The sequence below is a fragment of the Pseudophryne corroboree genome, chromosome 8, assembly GCF_028390025.1.
Source record: "Pseudophryne corroboree isolate aPseCor3 chromosome 8, aPseCor3.hap2, whole genome shotgun sequence".
Classification (NCBI taxonomy): domain Eukaryota; kingdom Metazoa; phylum Chordata; class Amphibia; order Anura; family Myobatrachidae; genus Pseudophryne; species Pseudophryne corroboree.
The window spans coordinates 79950007-79966444 of record NC_086451.1 but is presented as its reverse complement, the minus strand read 5'-3'; the positions used below and the strand labels follow the sequence as shown (position 1 = coordinate 79966444).

The 16438-nt window shown below is 46.9% G+C and overlaps 1 protein-coding gene across 1 annotated transcript in view; it reads right to left on the bottom strand.

Annotated features, from left to right (window-relative positions):
• Nucleotides 1–15520, bottom strand: part of RALGDS (ral guanine nucleotide dissociation stimulator) — a 270581-nt gene extending 255061 nt beyond the window's left edge. Inside the window, exon 1 of the mRNA XM_063936742.1 lies at nt 14540–15520. Coding sequence (XP_063792812.1) covers nt 14540–14563 — 24 coding nt within the window. The 5' untranslated portion in view covers nt 14564–15520. The remainder of the gene's footprint in view (nt 1–14539) is intronic.
• Between the last annotated feature and the right edge of the window lie 918 nt (nt 15521–16438).

The following is a 16438-nucleotide window of genomic DNA, read 5'->3' as shown; positions in this document are numbered from 1 at the left end:
TTCCCCGCCTCGTTAGCGGCCGTTACCATGGTAAAAGGCCGCTGGTTGGCTGAGAGACAGCCATTCTCAGCCAACCAGCGTCCTGTTATGACATGGGTACTGTGACAGAATATACTGTCCAAGGTCCATTCTGACTATGTTGTAGTAGCTATTGTTCTTAAACAGGGCCAGGTGTGATGTGTTATGCTGGACCAGTCACTAGACACCTATAGCAGGAAGCTGGGAGCAGTTGGAGCCCTCTGAGGTCACATACTGTATGACTATAAAAGGATAAAACAGGGAGTGACTGGCTATCTTCCCTTATCACCAAGGGATTAATTGTGTCAAGATCCCATTGTTCTCCCCTAGGACTGAGTCAGACACTGGGGCATGCGAACAGCAGGGGGGATCTCCTCATGACTCATCTCTTTTACAGACCTTCATGGAACTCTTCCAATCAGGAGGGACTTTTGGTGGTGGAAATTAGAATGTTGTTTAAAAAGGGAAGGCAAGAGATCACCAGGTGTGTGTGAGTTTGGCTTCTAAAAGCTACTAGTCCTGGAGTCTCAGCTCCTGCTAGTGTGCTGAGGATTTGGCCTGGGAGCATTGTGGCTACTGGATTACCCACTTTTCTCTGGATTTGCAGACTTGTTGGCTCTGCTGTATGAACACTGCTTGAAACTCCTGTGATCCTCCACAATTATACTACATCCGGACAAGAGCATGTGGGAAAGTGCTGGGAAGTCTGACGGTAAACTGCTGTTTATTGGGACCTGTTGTTCTGGGGTTAACTTCAACTGTGTTTATCTTATAGTTGATTTAGAGAGCTTGTACTAAGTAAACACCTAATAAATATATTGTTATATCTTTATCTGTCTCCTGTCTGCGTGACCTGACCCAGAAGTCCTGGAGTACACTCTGAGTTTATGCTCTAATACTCCTGGTCTTCACAATTGGTGGCAGACAGTGGGGTCACGCAGTCCCGTCCAGTGGGAAGAGCATAAGGTGCTGTATAGAGATACACCAAGCTCTACAGGAACAGGTTTTAGTAAAAGGTAGCCAATTAACATCAGTCCCATCAGATAACCCAAGAGACATCTCAGGAAGAATGGCTAGTGAAGCTGCAATAGGAGATTTGAGGGAAGCAGAGACATATTACAGGAGGACTAGGAAACAGCAGTTGTTTGAGTTCTGCAAGCTAAAGAAGATCCCCTGTAATGGAACTGAACAAAAGGATGTGTTAATCAATCTACTATTGGAGTTTGACAGAGCTCACCCAGGGGAGATTGCTCTAAGTGATGAGGAGGAACAGCAAATCCCAGCAGTGGGGACAAGAATGGGGAGAATGCAGAGACCAGAGGCAACTCCTGAAACATTGGAGCAGTGGATGAAAGCCCTAGGGGACAGAGCTACCTCTAGGGAGAGGGCAGGAGTAATACAAACTGTGCTGGGAGTAAATATCTACCCGGAGGGACCAGCTAGACAGGCTGTGCAAGAAGAAGAAAGCAGAAAGCCACGTCTAAGATATGGAGATGTGCCCAGATTTAAGGAAGAAGAGACAGACATTGATACTCATCTGCAGGTGTTTGAGAAACTGATGACCGTGCACCAGATTGATGAGGAGGAGTGGGCTTGTTATGTGGGACCCAATTTAACAGGCAAAGCTCAGCAAGCCTATCAATCGCTAGCAAATGAGGATGTGGGAAACTACCAACTGGTGAAGAAAGCCCTGCTGGCAAAATTCCAAGTCACCCCCGAATCCTATCGGGCAAAATTCCGGACACTAAATCGTGGGGGGAATGACTCCCATGCTGAATTTGCCAGACAACTGAAGAGAGCGTGCCAGCAGTGGTGGGATGGACGACATGTGTATTCCCCTGAACAAATCCTGAATGAAGTGGTACTGGAACAATTATTAAATAAAATGGCACCAGAGGTTCGAGAGTGGGTGGCTGACCGTAAACCTCCAAACCCAGAGTCAGCAGCCCGAATGGCAGATGAGTATCTTGCTAGCCGGGTCAGATGGAAGGCACCCAGTGTACAGCAACCAGGAACACAGAGAATGGGAATGAGAGAGACCCAGAAAACCAGACCATTATCTGCCCCCGCTTACCAGAGGGATGCCGCACCTCGACACTCATTAGTGCAACAGTCCTATCCCCGCAGATGTTACAGATGTGATCAGCCAGGGCATATGCAGAAGGATTGCACCCGGTCTCGAGGACCTTATGTGGGAGCTCGTCCTGCCCCAGTTAATGTGGTCTACCAACCAGTGGGGGGATTTGAAAGGGAATATCCCCATCCTGATGCACCAGAGGTGATGGATGGTGTGTATGTGGTGGACCTGGTAGTGGAGGAGGGACGCCAAACTCCCAGAAACATGAAAGGTCATTTGCAGTCTGTCTGGGTGGATGACCAGGAGGTCCAGGGTTTGAGAGATTCAGGAGCCTCCCTTACCCTCATAGAACCTGACCTGGTGTCGGTAGACATGATCCTTGAGGACCAAAGGGTTAGAATCGCCACAGTAGGGAATCAAGTTCGAGATATCCCAGTAGCCCGAGTGCATCTGGACTGGGGGGCAGACCATGGCCCTGTGGATGTAGGAGTTCTTAGCGGCCTGCCAGCAAAAGTCATTCTGGGGAATGACCTAGGACAGGGACTGGTCACACATTTTGTTCAAGTGGTGACCAGGAACCAAGCCCGGAGAATGACCCTCTCAACAGAGACAAACTCTGCATCTTCGTCCACCCTGGGGCCCACTCTCACTCAGATCCAACACACTACTGCTTCTGAACCCAATCCACAGGTGGTGAGTATGCCTATCACTGAGAAGGATATGTTTAGAAATAGGAGTACTGTAGTTGACTTGGGGGAGGTAGATATAAGTGAATTCAGAAAGCTACAGAAAACTGATCTCACCTTAGCCAAACTTCGAAGTGCAGCAGATAGTGGGTTTTCTGACTCTGAAGGGTATAAGGTAGGATGGGTGAACGGGCTGTTGTATAGAATTTCTCCTCATAGTGAGGATCTGGACCATGGCAGTGCCTTAAAGCAATTGGTGGTTCCCCAAAGATATCGACAGCAGCTGTTGACCTTAGCCCATGACATACCAGCAGCTGGACACTTTGGTGTCAGGAAAACTCTTGCTCGAGTTTTGAGAAGTTTTTCTTGGCCCAAGGTATCCCACGATGTGAAGCATTATCGAGCCTCCTGTGATACCTGTCAGAGGTTAGGAGGTGTACCACAAAAAGCCCCTCTACATCCTTTACCTATAATTGGGGAACCCTTTCAGCGGGTAGCCGTAGATATAGTCGGGCCTCTTAAGATTCCTAGTCATTCAGGAAAAAGATATATTCTGACCCTCATAGACTTTGCAACTCGATATCCCGAGGCTGTAGCACTCTCCTCTATAGATGCAGAGCATGTAGCTCAGGCCCTGAGTGACATATTTAGTAGACTGGGCTATCCCCAAGAGATTGTAACGGATCAGGGGGCCCAATTTCAGGGGGAATTGTTACAGACATTATGGGAAAAATGGGGAATACGTCCATTAAGGACCACCCCCTATCACCCACAGACTAATGGATTATGTGAGAGATTTAATAGAACCCTCAAACACCTGTTGCAGGCTTATGTGCAGTCAGAGGGGAGGGACTGGGAAAATGCACTACAGCAGCTCCTGTTTGCATATAGGGAAGTGCCACAAGACTCTACTGGGTATTCCCCCTTTCAATTGTTGTATGGCCGCAGGGTCAGAGGACCACTAGATCTAGTCCGTGAAAGCTGGGAAGGAAGCTTTATTGATCATGGTCAACCCATCCTGCAGTATGTGGCACAGATGCGGGAAAGGATGGCGAGGTTAATGGCCTTAACACAAACAAATCTCCAAGGGGCACAGGCCCGCCAATCTGAATGGTATAATCAGAATGCCAGACTCAGGGAATTACACGAGGGACAGAAAGTAATGGTGCTTATTCCTGTACGTAAGAATAAATTACAGGCTACCTGGGATGGCCCTTATACTGTGGTAAAACAGTCAGGCCCAGTGAATTACATTGTGGCCCTGGATAAGGCTGGCCGACAAGTCAGAAATTTCCACATTAATCGTCTCAAAGCTTATGTGGAAAGAAATGTAGCAGCAATGGTAGTATGTTGTCCCCCCATGGAGGCCCCTGAGTTAGACCCCTTACCTGATTTGTTAGAGGAATGCAAGAAGGGCATAGGATTGGAGGCAGTCCAATATGGGGAAAAACTTAGTGTTGCCCAGCGTCAGGACATGAGGGAGGTGTTAATGGCCCAGGTTTTGCAATTTACATGTATTCCAGGGACCACAACCCTCACTCAGCATGTGGTAGATACAGGGGAGGTCAAGCCCATCCGGCAAAAACCATACCGAGTCACGCCTGAGGTAGCAGGCAGCCTAAAAAGGGAGATTGATGAGATGCTGGCATTAGGGGTTATTGTGAAGTCCAATAGTCCATGGGCAGCCGGGGTAGTGTTAGTTCCCAAGAAGGATGGGACCACCAGATTCTGTGTGGATTACCGACGTTTGAATGAGGTGACTGTCACAGATGCATATCCCATGCCCCGGGTGGAAGAGTTGTTGGAGAGATTAGGGGGAGCAACCTATGTAACCACTCTAGATCTTAGTAAAGGATACTGGCAGGTCCCCTTAAGTCCTGAGGCCCAAGAAAAATCTGCGTTTACCACTCCATTTGGGCTTTATCATTTTTTGGCGATGCCCTTTGGCATGAAGAATGCCCCGGCCACTTTCCAAAGAGCTATAGATGTAATGCTGGAAGGGTGTCAGGATTTTGCACAAGCATACCTAGATGACATAGCTATATTTAGTTCTTGCTGGGAAGACCATCTATCACATGTGGCCGAGGTCCTCAGGCGTATTCAGCAGGGTGGGTTAACCATCCGTCCTGATAAATGCCAAATAGGAATGGCTGAAGTGCAATATCTGGGTCACCGAGTGGGAGGGGGTAAGATTAGACCAGAGCCAGCTAAAGTGGAAGCCATTCTAAACTGGCCAAGACCTTCCAATCAGAAACAAGTAAGAGCATTTTTAGGACTAGCTGGCTACTATAGGAGGTTTGTTCCCCAATACAGCACATTGGCCAAACCTTTGACTGACCTGACCAAAAAGAAATATGCTAGACAGGTTGCATGGTCCCCTGAGTGTGAGAGTGCATTTGTGGCCCTGAAAGAAGCCCTCTCCAGTGCCCCAGTACTAGCTGCCCCCGACTTCTCCAAGAAGTTCATTGTTCAAACTGACGCCTCTGGTTGTGGTTTGGGAGCAGTGTTATGCCAAGTGGGGGAGGATGGCCGTGACCACCCTGTGGTATATTTGTCCCGTAAACTGGTGGATCGGGAAGTGGCTTATGCCACCATTGAGAAAGAATGCCTGGCCATTGTGTGGGCCTTGAAAAAGTTACAACCGTACCTTTATGGACGAGAATTTACAGTGGTGACTGACCACAATCCACTTCATTGGTTACAAAAGACAGCTGGGGACAATGGGCGATTACTACGATGGAGTCTTGCCTTGCAAAGTTTTAACTTCTCCATCTCTCACAAAAAGGGCCGTGAGCATACCAACGCTGATGGATTATCTAGGAGAGAAGAAGGAAACAGCATCGCACCTGGTAAAGGTCACATGGCTGGTCCAGGAAAAGGATCCAACCCTGCTCCCTTGATTTAAGAAGAGCGAGGTATGTGACAGAATATACTGTCCAAGGTCCATTCTGACTATGTTGTAGTAGCTATTGTTCTTAAACAGGGCCAGGTGTGATGTGTTATGCTGGACCAGTCACTAGACACCTATAGCAGGAAGCTGGGAGCAGTTGGAGCCCTCTGAGGTCACATACTGTATGACTATAAAAGGATAAAACAGGGAGTGACTGGCTATCTTCCCTTATCACCAAGGGATTAATTGTGTCAAGATCCCATTGTTCTCCCCTAGGACTGAGTCAGACACTGGGGCATGTGAACAGCAGGGGGGATCTCCTCATGACTCATCTCTTTTACAGACCTTCATGGAACTCTTCCAATCAGGAGGGACTTTTGGTGGTGGAAATTAGAATGTTGTTTAAAAAGGGAAGGCAAGAGATCACCAGGTGTGTGTGAGTTTGGCTTCTAAAAGCTACTAGTCCTGGAGTCTCAGCTCCTGCTAGTGTGCTGAGGATTTGGCCTGGGAGCATTGTGGCTACTGGATTACCCACTTTTCTCTGGATTTGCAGACTTGTTGGCTCTGCTGTATGAACACTGCTTGAAACTCCTGTGATCCTCCACAATTATACTACATCCGGACAAGAGCATGTGGGAAAGTGCTGGGAAGTCTGACGGTAAACTGCTGTTTATTGGGACCTGTTGTTCTGGGGTTAACTTCAACTGTGTTTATCTTATAGTTAATTTAGAGAGCTTGTACTAAGTAAACACCTAATAAATATATTGTTATATCTTTATCTGTCTCCTGTCTGCGTGACCTGACCCAGAAGTCCTGGAGTACATTCTGAGTTTATGCTCTAATACTCCTGGTCTTCACAGGTACTTTAATACAAAAGCGTTCACAGCAGCTGTGGGACGGGCGGTACGGCGTACCGGCTGCCAATCTCTTAATGGCCTGTACCGCCATACTTTCACCTCTGCTCAGGGGTGTGTCTTGCAATGGTAGGTGAAAACTATAGTACTACAAGTGGAAGAAAAAAAACATTTGTGAGAAAAGACGGACACTGTACTGTACACTGGTGCAGGACTCTGTAAATTTATATTAGATATATATACATATATATATATATATATATTATTTATATTTCTAAAAACAAGGATGAAGAGAAATTGCGCTAGTAGTGCAGAGCAATTTTTATTACGTAAAACAATATCACAGGACAAGTCAGACAATGATGGTTAGACTCGTACCCTGATCACCCACACTGTGGGCTGGTTACTACACGGTAGAATGTACTCCACAAGGCTAATGCTGCATACCGCCGTCCGCTACCCGGGACCATACACAGCGCCGCCGGCTGTGGATAACAGCCGTGACCTGTCAGGACACCGCGCTACGGGACCTTTCGGAATGAACAATTCAAATGGAGAATAGAGCGTCTGGCAGGCCACGCCCCAACGCGTTATCCACAGCTGGCGGCACGGTGTATGGTCCCGGGCAGCGGACGGCGGTATGCAGCATTAGCCTTGTGGAGTACATTCTACCCAGTGCACACTACCACTTACAGCCCCCCTCCCCCATAACAGACGCAGTACACATAGAACCATATATATTGTATTATACACAACCCCCTCTTATATTATACCCAGTGCACCCAGCACCATATTACATAACACAAGCCCCTCTCCCCCATAATATATCCAGTATACACAACAATATATATTGTATTATACACTACCACTCTTCCCCTCATATTATACCTAGTACACACTGCACCATATTATACACACACACACACATATTGATTATACCCCCCCATTTGACACACATCACCACATTAAAGTACTTAATACAAAGCCCCCCTCCCCTGTATTAACCCCAGTACACCCCCCCCCCCACTTACTGTAGCTTTGTTGCCCAGGGACAGTGTGGGAAGGCAGGTCAGGGCAGCCACATCCATCTAGGATCAGGAAGAGGGAGGCTGGGGCTGGGTCGTTACATGCTGTGCACTCAGAGTGTGGTGGGCGGGGCCAGCCACAGTGAATCAGAGCCCTGCCTGTAGGCTCATTGTGCTTCACTGTACGGACTGCACCGCTGGGTATTCCCCCGACACTGCCTCCGCTCAGACTACCCGGCTCTACCGCACAGCAGAACGGCTACCACGTCTCCTGTGCAGGCCCCGCCCCCAGCATTTTCATGGAGGTAATGCTAGAATCCAGGAGGGCTGGGAAGGTTTGCGGGACAGCGGGAGGCTGCTTTAAAAATCGGGAGCCTCTGGCAAGCCTGCTCCCCGCTTAGCACTCAGGGGCTGATGTATTAACCTGGAAAAGGCATAAGGAAGTGATAAATCAGTGAAATTTGCAAGGTGATAAATGCACCAGCCAATCAGCTCCTAACTGTCATTTTTTCAAACACGTGGCAGATGTATTAAGGCATAAGGAAGTGATAAATCAGTGATATGTGCAAGGTGATAAATGCACCAGCCAATCAGCTCCTAACTGTTAATTTACATATTGGAGCCGATTGGCTGGTTCGTTTATCACCTTGCACATATCACTGGTTTATCACTTCCTTATGCCTTCTCCAGGTTAATACATCTGCCCCTCAGTGCGATGTGTGCTGAGCGAGGAGGAGGGATGGTGGGGGTTTCGCTCATTTCACCCAGCGGTGAAATGAGTAATGTCACTAGATTTGACATGCATGCATGCCAAATTTAGAGCCGAAAATAGCCGGCACCCTACACACAGATTGCTTAGAATTTAAGCGCAGATCTCTCCGTGTATACCCCCCTTTCACTTTATTCCTCGCACAGGCTTAGCACAGTACCCTTAAGCGCCTGATTCTGAGTAATAAATCACTGCCAATGACAAAGTGGAGCAGTTTTTTTCTTCTGCACGTTACCAGATAGCGCGCTCACAGTCCGAGTTATGAATGAAGCTCACGGGAGACATGCAGTGCCATAACTGTATGTAGTAGGTGTTCCTGGGTGGTGATGGTTAGGTGGCTTATCAACGTACCAATCAGTATTTCATCATCTACGGACACTGAAAGTGGGAGTCTCAGGGCCTAATTCAGACCTGATCGCAGCAGCAAATTTGTTAGCAGATGGGCAAAACCAAGGTGGTCATTCCGAGTTGATCGCAGGCAGCAACTTTTTGCTGCTGTTGCGATCAACTAGTACTCGCCTACAGGGGAGTGTATTTTAGCTTAGCAAGGCTGCGATCGCTTGTGCAGCCCTGCTAAGCTAAAAAATTTTCAAGCAAAACATGACTAGCCCTGGACATACTTACCCTGTACGATGATCTCTGCGAAGCTAGAGCCGGCTTTGACATCAGACATCCACCCTCCGTTCTCCTTGACACGCCTGCGTTTTCTTTACCACTCCCCGAAAACGGCAGCCAACGGTCCGGATCCGCCCAGGTACGCCTTCTTTCTGTCAATCTTCTTGCGGTCAGCTCTGCGACCGCTTTTTTCGTAGGACGCAACGTAACCCGGTGACCCCTGTCTCCAGGCAACAACGCACGTGCGCAGTGCGCCTGCCGCACATGCGCATTCCAGACCCGTTCGCACCGCAGCGACAAACCGATGCGTGCGAACGGGTCGGAATGACCCCCAATGTGCACTGCAGGTGTGGCAGATATAACATGTGCAGAGAGAGTTAGATTTGGGTGTGTTATTTTGTTTCTGTGCAGGGTAAATACTGGCTGCTTTATTTTTACACTGCCATTTAGATTTCAGTTTGAACACACCCCACCCAAATCTAACTCTCTCTGCACATGTTATATCTGCCCCCCCCTGCAGTGCACATGGTTTTGCCCGTTAGCTAACAAATTTGCAGCTGCGATCAGGTCTGTATTAGGCCCTCAGTCTTTGCACATTTGTACACATGGCTGTATGTCAGGGAAAGACTTTGTAGCAGTAAAAACTGGGTGGTCTTCAGGTTGCCGACTGTCGGGATCCAGGCGCACAGTATACCGGCGCTGGAATCCCGACAGCCGGCATACCGACAGTTTTTCTCCCTCGTGGGGGTTCACGACCCCCCTGGAGGGAGAATAAATAGTGTGGTTCTGCGAGTCTGCAAGGGGCTCTTTTGCGCTCGCCACGCTGTCGGTATGCCGGCGGTCGGGCTTCCGGCGCCAGTATGCTGGTCGCCAGGAGCCCGCCCGCCGGCATACCATACCACACTCGTAAAAACTGAATGCCCCCTTATATGGAAGAACCGGGTGGAAGTTTGCCATGGACAGAGATAGTCATGAATGAAGTGCTTTAATGCAGCTTGTCTGACTTCATAAGCCAGTGATGGGCAACATACTTGCCTACTCTCAAAGAAAGGCCGGGAGGCTCCCGAAAATCGTGTGGCACTTTCAGCCCCCTCGAGTGGGCAAGTCTCCCGCATCCTGCTTACCCCTGCTCCACCCCGGCAGCATCCCGTCACACAGTAGAGGTGGGTGGGGAGATGGCGCGATTCGCACTAAATCGCATCACTGTAGCCCCACCCCCGCTTTGTAATGCTGGTAATGTGGGTACTGTAAAGCGGGGGGTGGGGCTACGATGATACGATCGCGTCTCCATGCCCCCATACCGCCTCCTCCACGCTTCCCTCCTGTGCGACCTGGCTGCTCTAAAAAGTATGCAATTGTGCCCTAAGGTGACAAGTGTCCCTCCCAGCATTCATCAGCGGTCTCCCTAGTTCCTTCTTGCTTTATTGTCAGATTTGATTGCTATAGCTGGTAGCACTTGTTGCCATGTTGTTACAAGTAGATGTCTGTTTCTGCATTAAGATGGTCATTCAGACCCCCTTACGGGATTGTAGCTGCAACGGCATCTATGAATAGATGAAGGATAACATGCGGCCCATTTGCAGTTAGGGGGCTCCCCAACGCGGCCCCTGAAGCGTATCAGGTTGCCATAAGTGGACATTTCCCTCCCAACTATTTTAATAACGGTACAACCAAACCTGCTAATCCTTCCGTTCATAAACTACTAATTATTTGTGTCTGCACAGCAAGGGTTTTGGAACGGCTCAGACAAAATCACACGCTGTAGAGATTTCATTTATATTCTGCCAATGAAGCTACAACCTGGCATAGACAAGTATAGTGAGAGACGTGCACTCAACGGGCCATCATTAAATCCAGGCCAACAGCTTCGGACAACCAGTGTCTCAAAAACACAATATATAATGAAACTACAAGGCCTCTTTTTCCATCGCAGACATATCCCAGCTTCATCAAAGGTGAAAGACTAACGTACTCTGGCGGTTTGATTGGCACACCTCTAAATCCGGAAATGTTATATAGCACCTCACACTATAGTCAAATGTATTAGAAGTCAACAAGCAGTAATGTGATGATATAAAACCACAATGTGACTTAAGATTTATAATAATTTAGAGTAGGGTTTACACAAATTTTCCTAATAATTAATAAAGTGATCAACTGATTATATGTGATGACATCAGAGCTCACTGATTCAAAGTGATGACATCAGAACTCAATGTCTATGCAAATATAATTTACATGCACTAACAGCACTTGCATGTTACAGGAATGTTAGAAGCACAGTCAGACTGGCAAATGCCAGAAGAGCAGATGGCTTGGTGGACCGGTCCAGACATCTGGAGCATACTTGCCGTCAGGTAGCCCCACCCCCTCCACTCGTCCCCAGATTTTCCCTGCATTACCTCCCCGTTCTGCTCGGCTACATTAGGAAGCGGGTAGGATTTGGGAAATCTGCCTACTCTTGTGGGGATACGGGGGACTATCCGAAAAATTGGAAGTCTCCCGGAACTTTCGGGAGGGAAGGCAAGTATGATCTGTGTATCTGTGTCGAAGTCAAAAATATTACATACACACCAAATACAAACTCCAAACAGATGGGTCGCTGTGCGTGAGCATACACGCAGCGTGCACAGCGTCATATGGTAGCATACGCATTCACACAGACAAACCACAAAGATATATTCAACACATATTTCATACCACACATAAATTAAACATATCAAGCACCAGACATTATAATGTATTTATATAATAGAGTTTAACATCAGATATATATGTATTATTGGAACGGAACAAGGTAAACATGTCATCCTTGGTGTCAAAATGATCAGGGGTATGAGTGTGTTAATTTGATAGCTGTGGTTAGATTGTAGCACATTGCAACGATTTGTTATGACCAAATGTATGAATACAAAGGACTTTCTGAGACCTAAAACTGGCCTCACAGCAGACACATGTGTTTATAACCTAGGACAAAAGCCCTCACACTGACCTATGAACCGCCGAGATTTTGAGAGGTCTGGCCCCTGGACCAATGGAAGAAGATGAAACCCACTGTTGTATACACCCATTATTTTGCTGTATAAAGGGACTCAGATTTCAGGCGGCTCTCTCTCTGATACACACACACACACACTCACGCACGCACGCACACACTCACTCACACACACACACACACACACACACACACACACACACACACCATTATCAGAAATCTCCTACCTTATGACTGACTGCCTAGGACCAGAGACACTAAGAGTATGTATATTTGGCTGTGATTGATCCTTATGTAACTATGACTGCTTCTTGTGTAATTGTAACTCTGTAACCATATATATACTGTACATGTGTTATATTGTATGCATACCCTTTTAATATCAAATATATACATCTCTGAGCATTGGACCTCAGCCTATGTGTGCGAGTGCTTGTTTTCTCTTAAGGGATGTAGTGTTTGCGACGTACAGCGCACTTTTATCGAATATGGTAATAAGATGCGCCTTGCGTCCGCAGCATATATTAACGCTGGCATTTTAAATATTTATTAGAAATAATCAGAACATCTCATCTGGGACACAAGAAATATGTATTGATTCAGCAGTAAGGGTCAACCCAGAGGTCACCAACCCTCCAACCAATACACAAATAAATGGATGGCCACCAAGAGCGCTATCAAGCAGTTTTATACCATTTCTTAGGAGAAAGACGTTCCCTGAAAGGTTTCTTGTTTTTCACCCTGCCGAAGAACTACAGTACTTCACTCAACAAACACAGGATTTGCCTCAGTGGTAACACACTTCAAGCGTTTATCCACTTCATAGTACAACGCTCCTCATAGTATAAAATGTAACACTTTACTTCCACATAATAACAAAATATCCCATTAGAAAGGGTCACTGCGTACCAAAGAGACAGCGCTTGGTAGTCATTCTTTTGTTATTTAAGAATGATCTGAAGACCTGATCAAGCAGCTCCGCCTTCCGGCGCTCTGCAAGCTTAGATGTAACGTAAGGCTATGCCCCTGTGACTCAATTCATGCCTGTGACTTGTGCCCACTCCCCCTTTTTCTGTGCGCATGAAAGAGGGACGGACTGGGGCTAAAAATTGTCCCTGGCTAAAATTCACTGGATGACATGGCTTTTTTGAGGCACGAGGCATGGGTTATGTTTTAGTTAGTTTCGTTTTCATAATGAATGCTTTAATAATAACATCAGAATTAACAGTGACATTAGACCTCATCATTTCTATAGATGATTATGTACAAGAGTTTATGCATATGCTAGCATCAATTCTGTTAGATTTTCTATAAAATTATATATGAAATAGTTATAAGTGAATTTTTTTAAACTGTCCCACAAAATACCGTATTAAGCACATTTCATAGACTATACTACATTCGCCAAATGCAAATTTACAGATGCGGTGCTGGATCCTATTCCACAGAATGGCCGGGCAAAGGGGGTAATTCCAAGTTGATCGCAGCAGGAAATTTTTTGGCAGTTGGGCAAAACCATGTGCACTGCAGGGGAGGCAAATATAACATGTGCAGAAAGAGTTAGATTTGGGTGGGTTATATTGTTTCTGTGCAGGGTAAATACTGGCTGCTTTATTTTTACACTGCAAATTAGATTGCAGATTGAACACACCCCACCCAAATCTAACTCTCTCTGCACATGTTATATCTGCCTCCCCTGCAGTGCACATGGTTTTGCCCAATTGCTATCAAAAATCCTGCTGCGATCAACTTGGAATTACCCCCAAAAGCCGAACCTGGAGGTTGTCTATAGGGTGACCAATCCCCGGGCATTTTTTCAATCCCAGGTATCGGGATTTAAAAATGGTCAATCCCGGCATCCCCAGGATACCTGGGATTGGCTTGTTTCCTGTGTGGCCGCCAAACCCCCCCCCCCCCCCTCGCCCACATAACTCACCATACTACACAGGCGGGAGGGCGGGTCACTTCCATGTCACGCTGAGCAGGGGGAGCCGGGCAGCGTTTGAGCCTCCTGAGGACACGCAACGCTGCCTGGCATTAAAAAAACAAAGGACTGTCTGATCCTGAAATCCCCAGGTTTGGAACTTCCAGTCCCGGGATTGAATCCAGGACGATTTTGGGCCTATATCCTGGAAACCCGCCAATCCTGATCCCGGGGTTGGCCACCCTAGTTGTATAGGCAAAACTTTCACACCTTTGCGGAAGGGCCACATCCATAACAAAACTTTATTCATGCAAAGTTTTGCTCACCTCTAATATGGAATAATGTACATCCTAATATGTCTAATGACAGCATCCACATGTGAGGAGATCACTGTGCACCGTTTCTAGAAATATAATCAATCTGTTAAATACATCATTGTAACACGTGCATTGTTTTTCAGTTGGATGCATATCGCCAAATATGAGTATGTGTAGTGTCGCCTCCCCCATGAGGGCCAATTTCGACTATAATTATCTATCCTTTGGCAAGTGTTCTGTTGCATTAACTCAATGTACTGTATTCTGCAATTGTGACCACTTGTAAATAAACTGTATTTTAATTCCCAAAAATATAAAAAATAAATACAAAATCTTAAAAGTCAGATTGAAGAACTGATTTTCACATACCTGAGTATCAAACATCATCATCATAACCAATCCATGTTCCTCTCTCTGTTCACGAAAATCCTTTCTTCTGGTATATGGAAAGCTGAGGTGGTCAGGGGGCTCCTTAAGTTCAGCTGCCCCCCACCCCTGCCTCTGACCAGACAGTTACCATGCAGGAAGGTCACAGTCCTGCCGTGGATGGACCAGATCACTGTCCCATTAGCAAATCATCCCATGTTCTGTTGGGAGGTCACTTAATTCCTAGGAGCATCTGAGGTCTACACGCTGGACTTCCTCAAGAAGGTGCATCCAAGGTCTATCCAACTGGACTATCCAAGGAGTATCCGACTGGAGCTGGAAATGCTTGGAGAGCAGGTGTCAGAGGCACCGGTAACCCTATTAAGAAGCATATTCAACAAACCAGAATGAACAGAGTAAAAAAAAAAAGAATATGCAACATCAACAGAATAGGTGCAAAAAAAAAAAAAATGGAATCTTGTGGGAAGCAGAAATTTAAAGAGACAGATGACTGCATTTCACAACGTGCACCAGATATAGTGGAATCTTAAAATAGCCATTGCATTTCTTTGGGCCACTGCCTTTGATAATTAATATTTAAATAGGGATTTCAAAAAAATTGATCAGGGATTCCTCAGCATATTCTCCATCCTGCCTCTGAAATCCATTGTGTTGCTTTCTTCATTGATTCTGCAAAGTAGATTTGGAAGAAGGGACATTAGTGGTCTCAGGCTGCTGTCCTTGTCTCACCTTAATGAGTGAGGAGCTGGTGGTTGTGAGGAAGGGGGGCAGCTTATAAACAGCCAGTGTCCTCTCTATGGAATGACAAGGGTGATATTATTAGGGGTCAGTCCTGTGCAGAATAGGCTTTCAGCCCTGGAAGTGGTAGGAGGAGTGAGAGGTCCTATCCTCTTGGTTGTCTCCTCCTGCTATAAGCTAGTGATGGACAGTAACAGAGCAGGAATCCAAGTCACCAGCTAGGATGTGAGAACATTGCTGTGTAGCTACAAAGGCCATACATGCAGGGAGGAGAGAAGGAGAGAGAGGTGGGAGGAGGAGGAGGACGACGGGGGTGAGAGAGCTAGAGAAAGAAAGAGAGAGAGAGTATGTCTTCTAGCAGCCAATGACAGGATAACATTTGCACAGAGCACAGTCCAATGGCAGAGACAGAATGAGGGTTTCTGTTTGGAATTATAAGATCTCTTCAGAATTCTCTCCCAGGAATCAGTGTGTGTGACCAGTGTCTTCTGCAGTGTGTTTCCTGTAACACTCTGTACACAAGGAAATAAAATAGGAGGGAATAATCTTTATTACTCAGAATGTACAAGGCCAGCTGGAGCGACAGTTTGTGTAGGGCAGGCACTAGGGAGTGCTGCTGTAATTGCCTGTATTAAATGACCTCTCTCTTCCACCAGCTACTCCTTCAATAAACCTGACACTTATGGTATTAATCCACCCCTCCCCCTTCACAGACACCTGGGGATCCCAGTCCCCAAGCTGTGTCCCTGTAAAGGAGATTGGAAACTCATTCTGTGACAATAGTTTGCAGTTTTTCTTTCCATTGTATATTAAGGGTGTATAACCGTGCCCTGGGAGCAGTGATCTGATTATAAGTGGGGCACACTTGTCTCTTGTGCTGCATGGTTGTCTATTTTCAGGTAGATTCTGAAAGCAACACCTATGCAGGTGATGCTGAAGAGGATGCATCCTGCTCCACCTGTGAGGTGTGTCGTAAAATAGTCTTAGGGGCCCTACTCACTGGCCGACCCGCCGCCGAGCTGCCCGACGGCGGATACGGCCGACGAGCGACCCGGCGGCGGGGGGGCAGTGACGGGGGGAGTGAAGTTTCTTCACTCCCCCCGTCACGCGGCTGCATTGAAGTGCAGGCAAATATGGACGAGA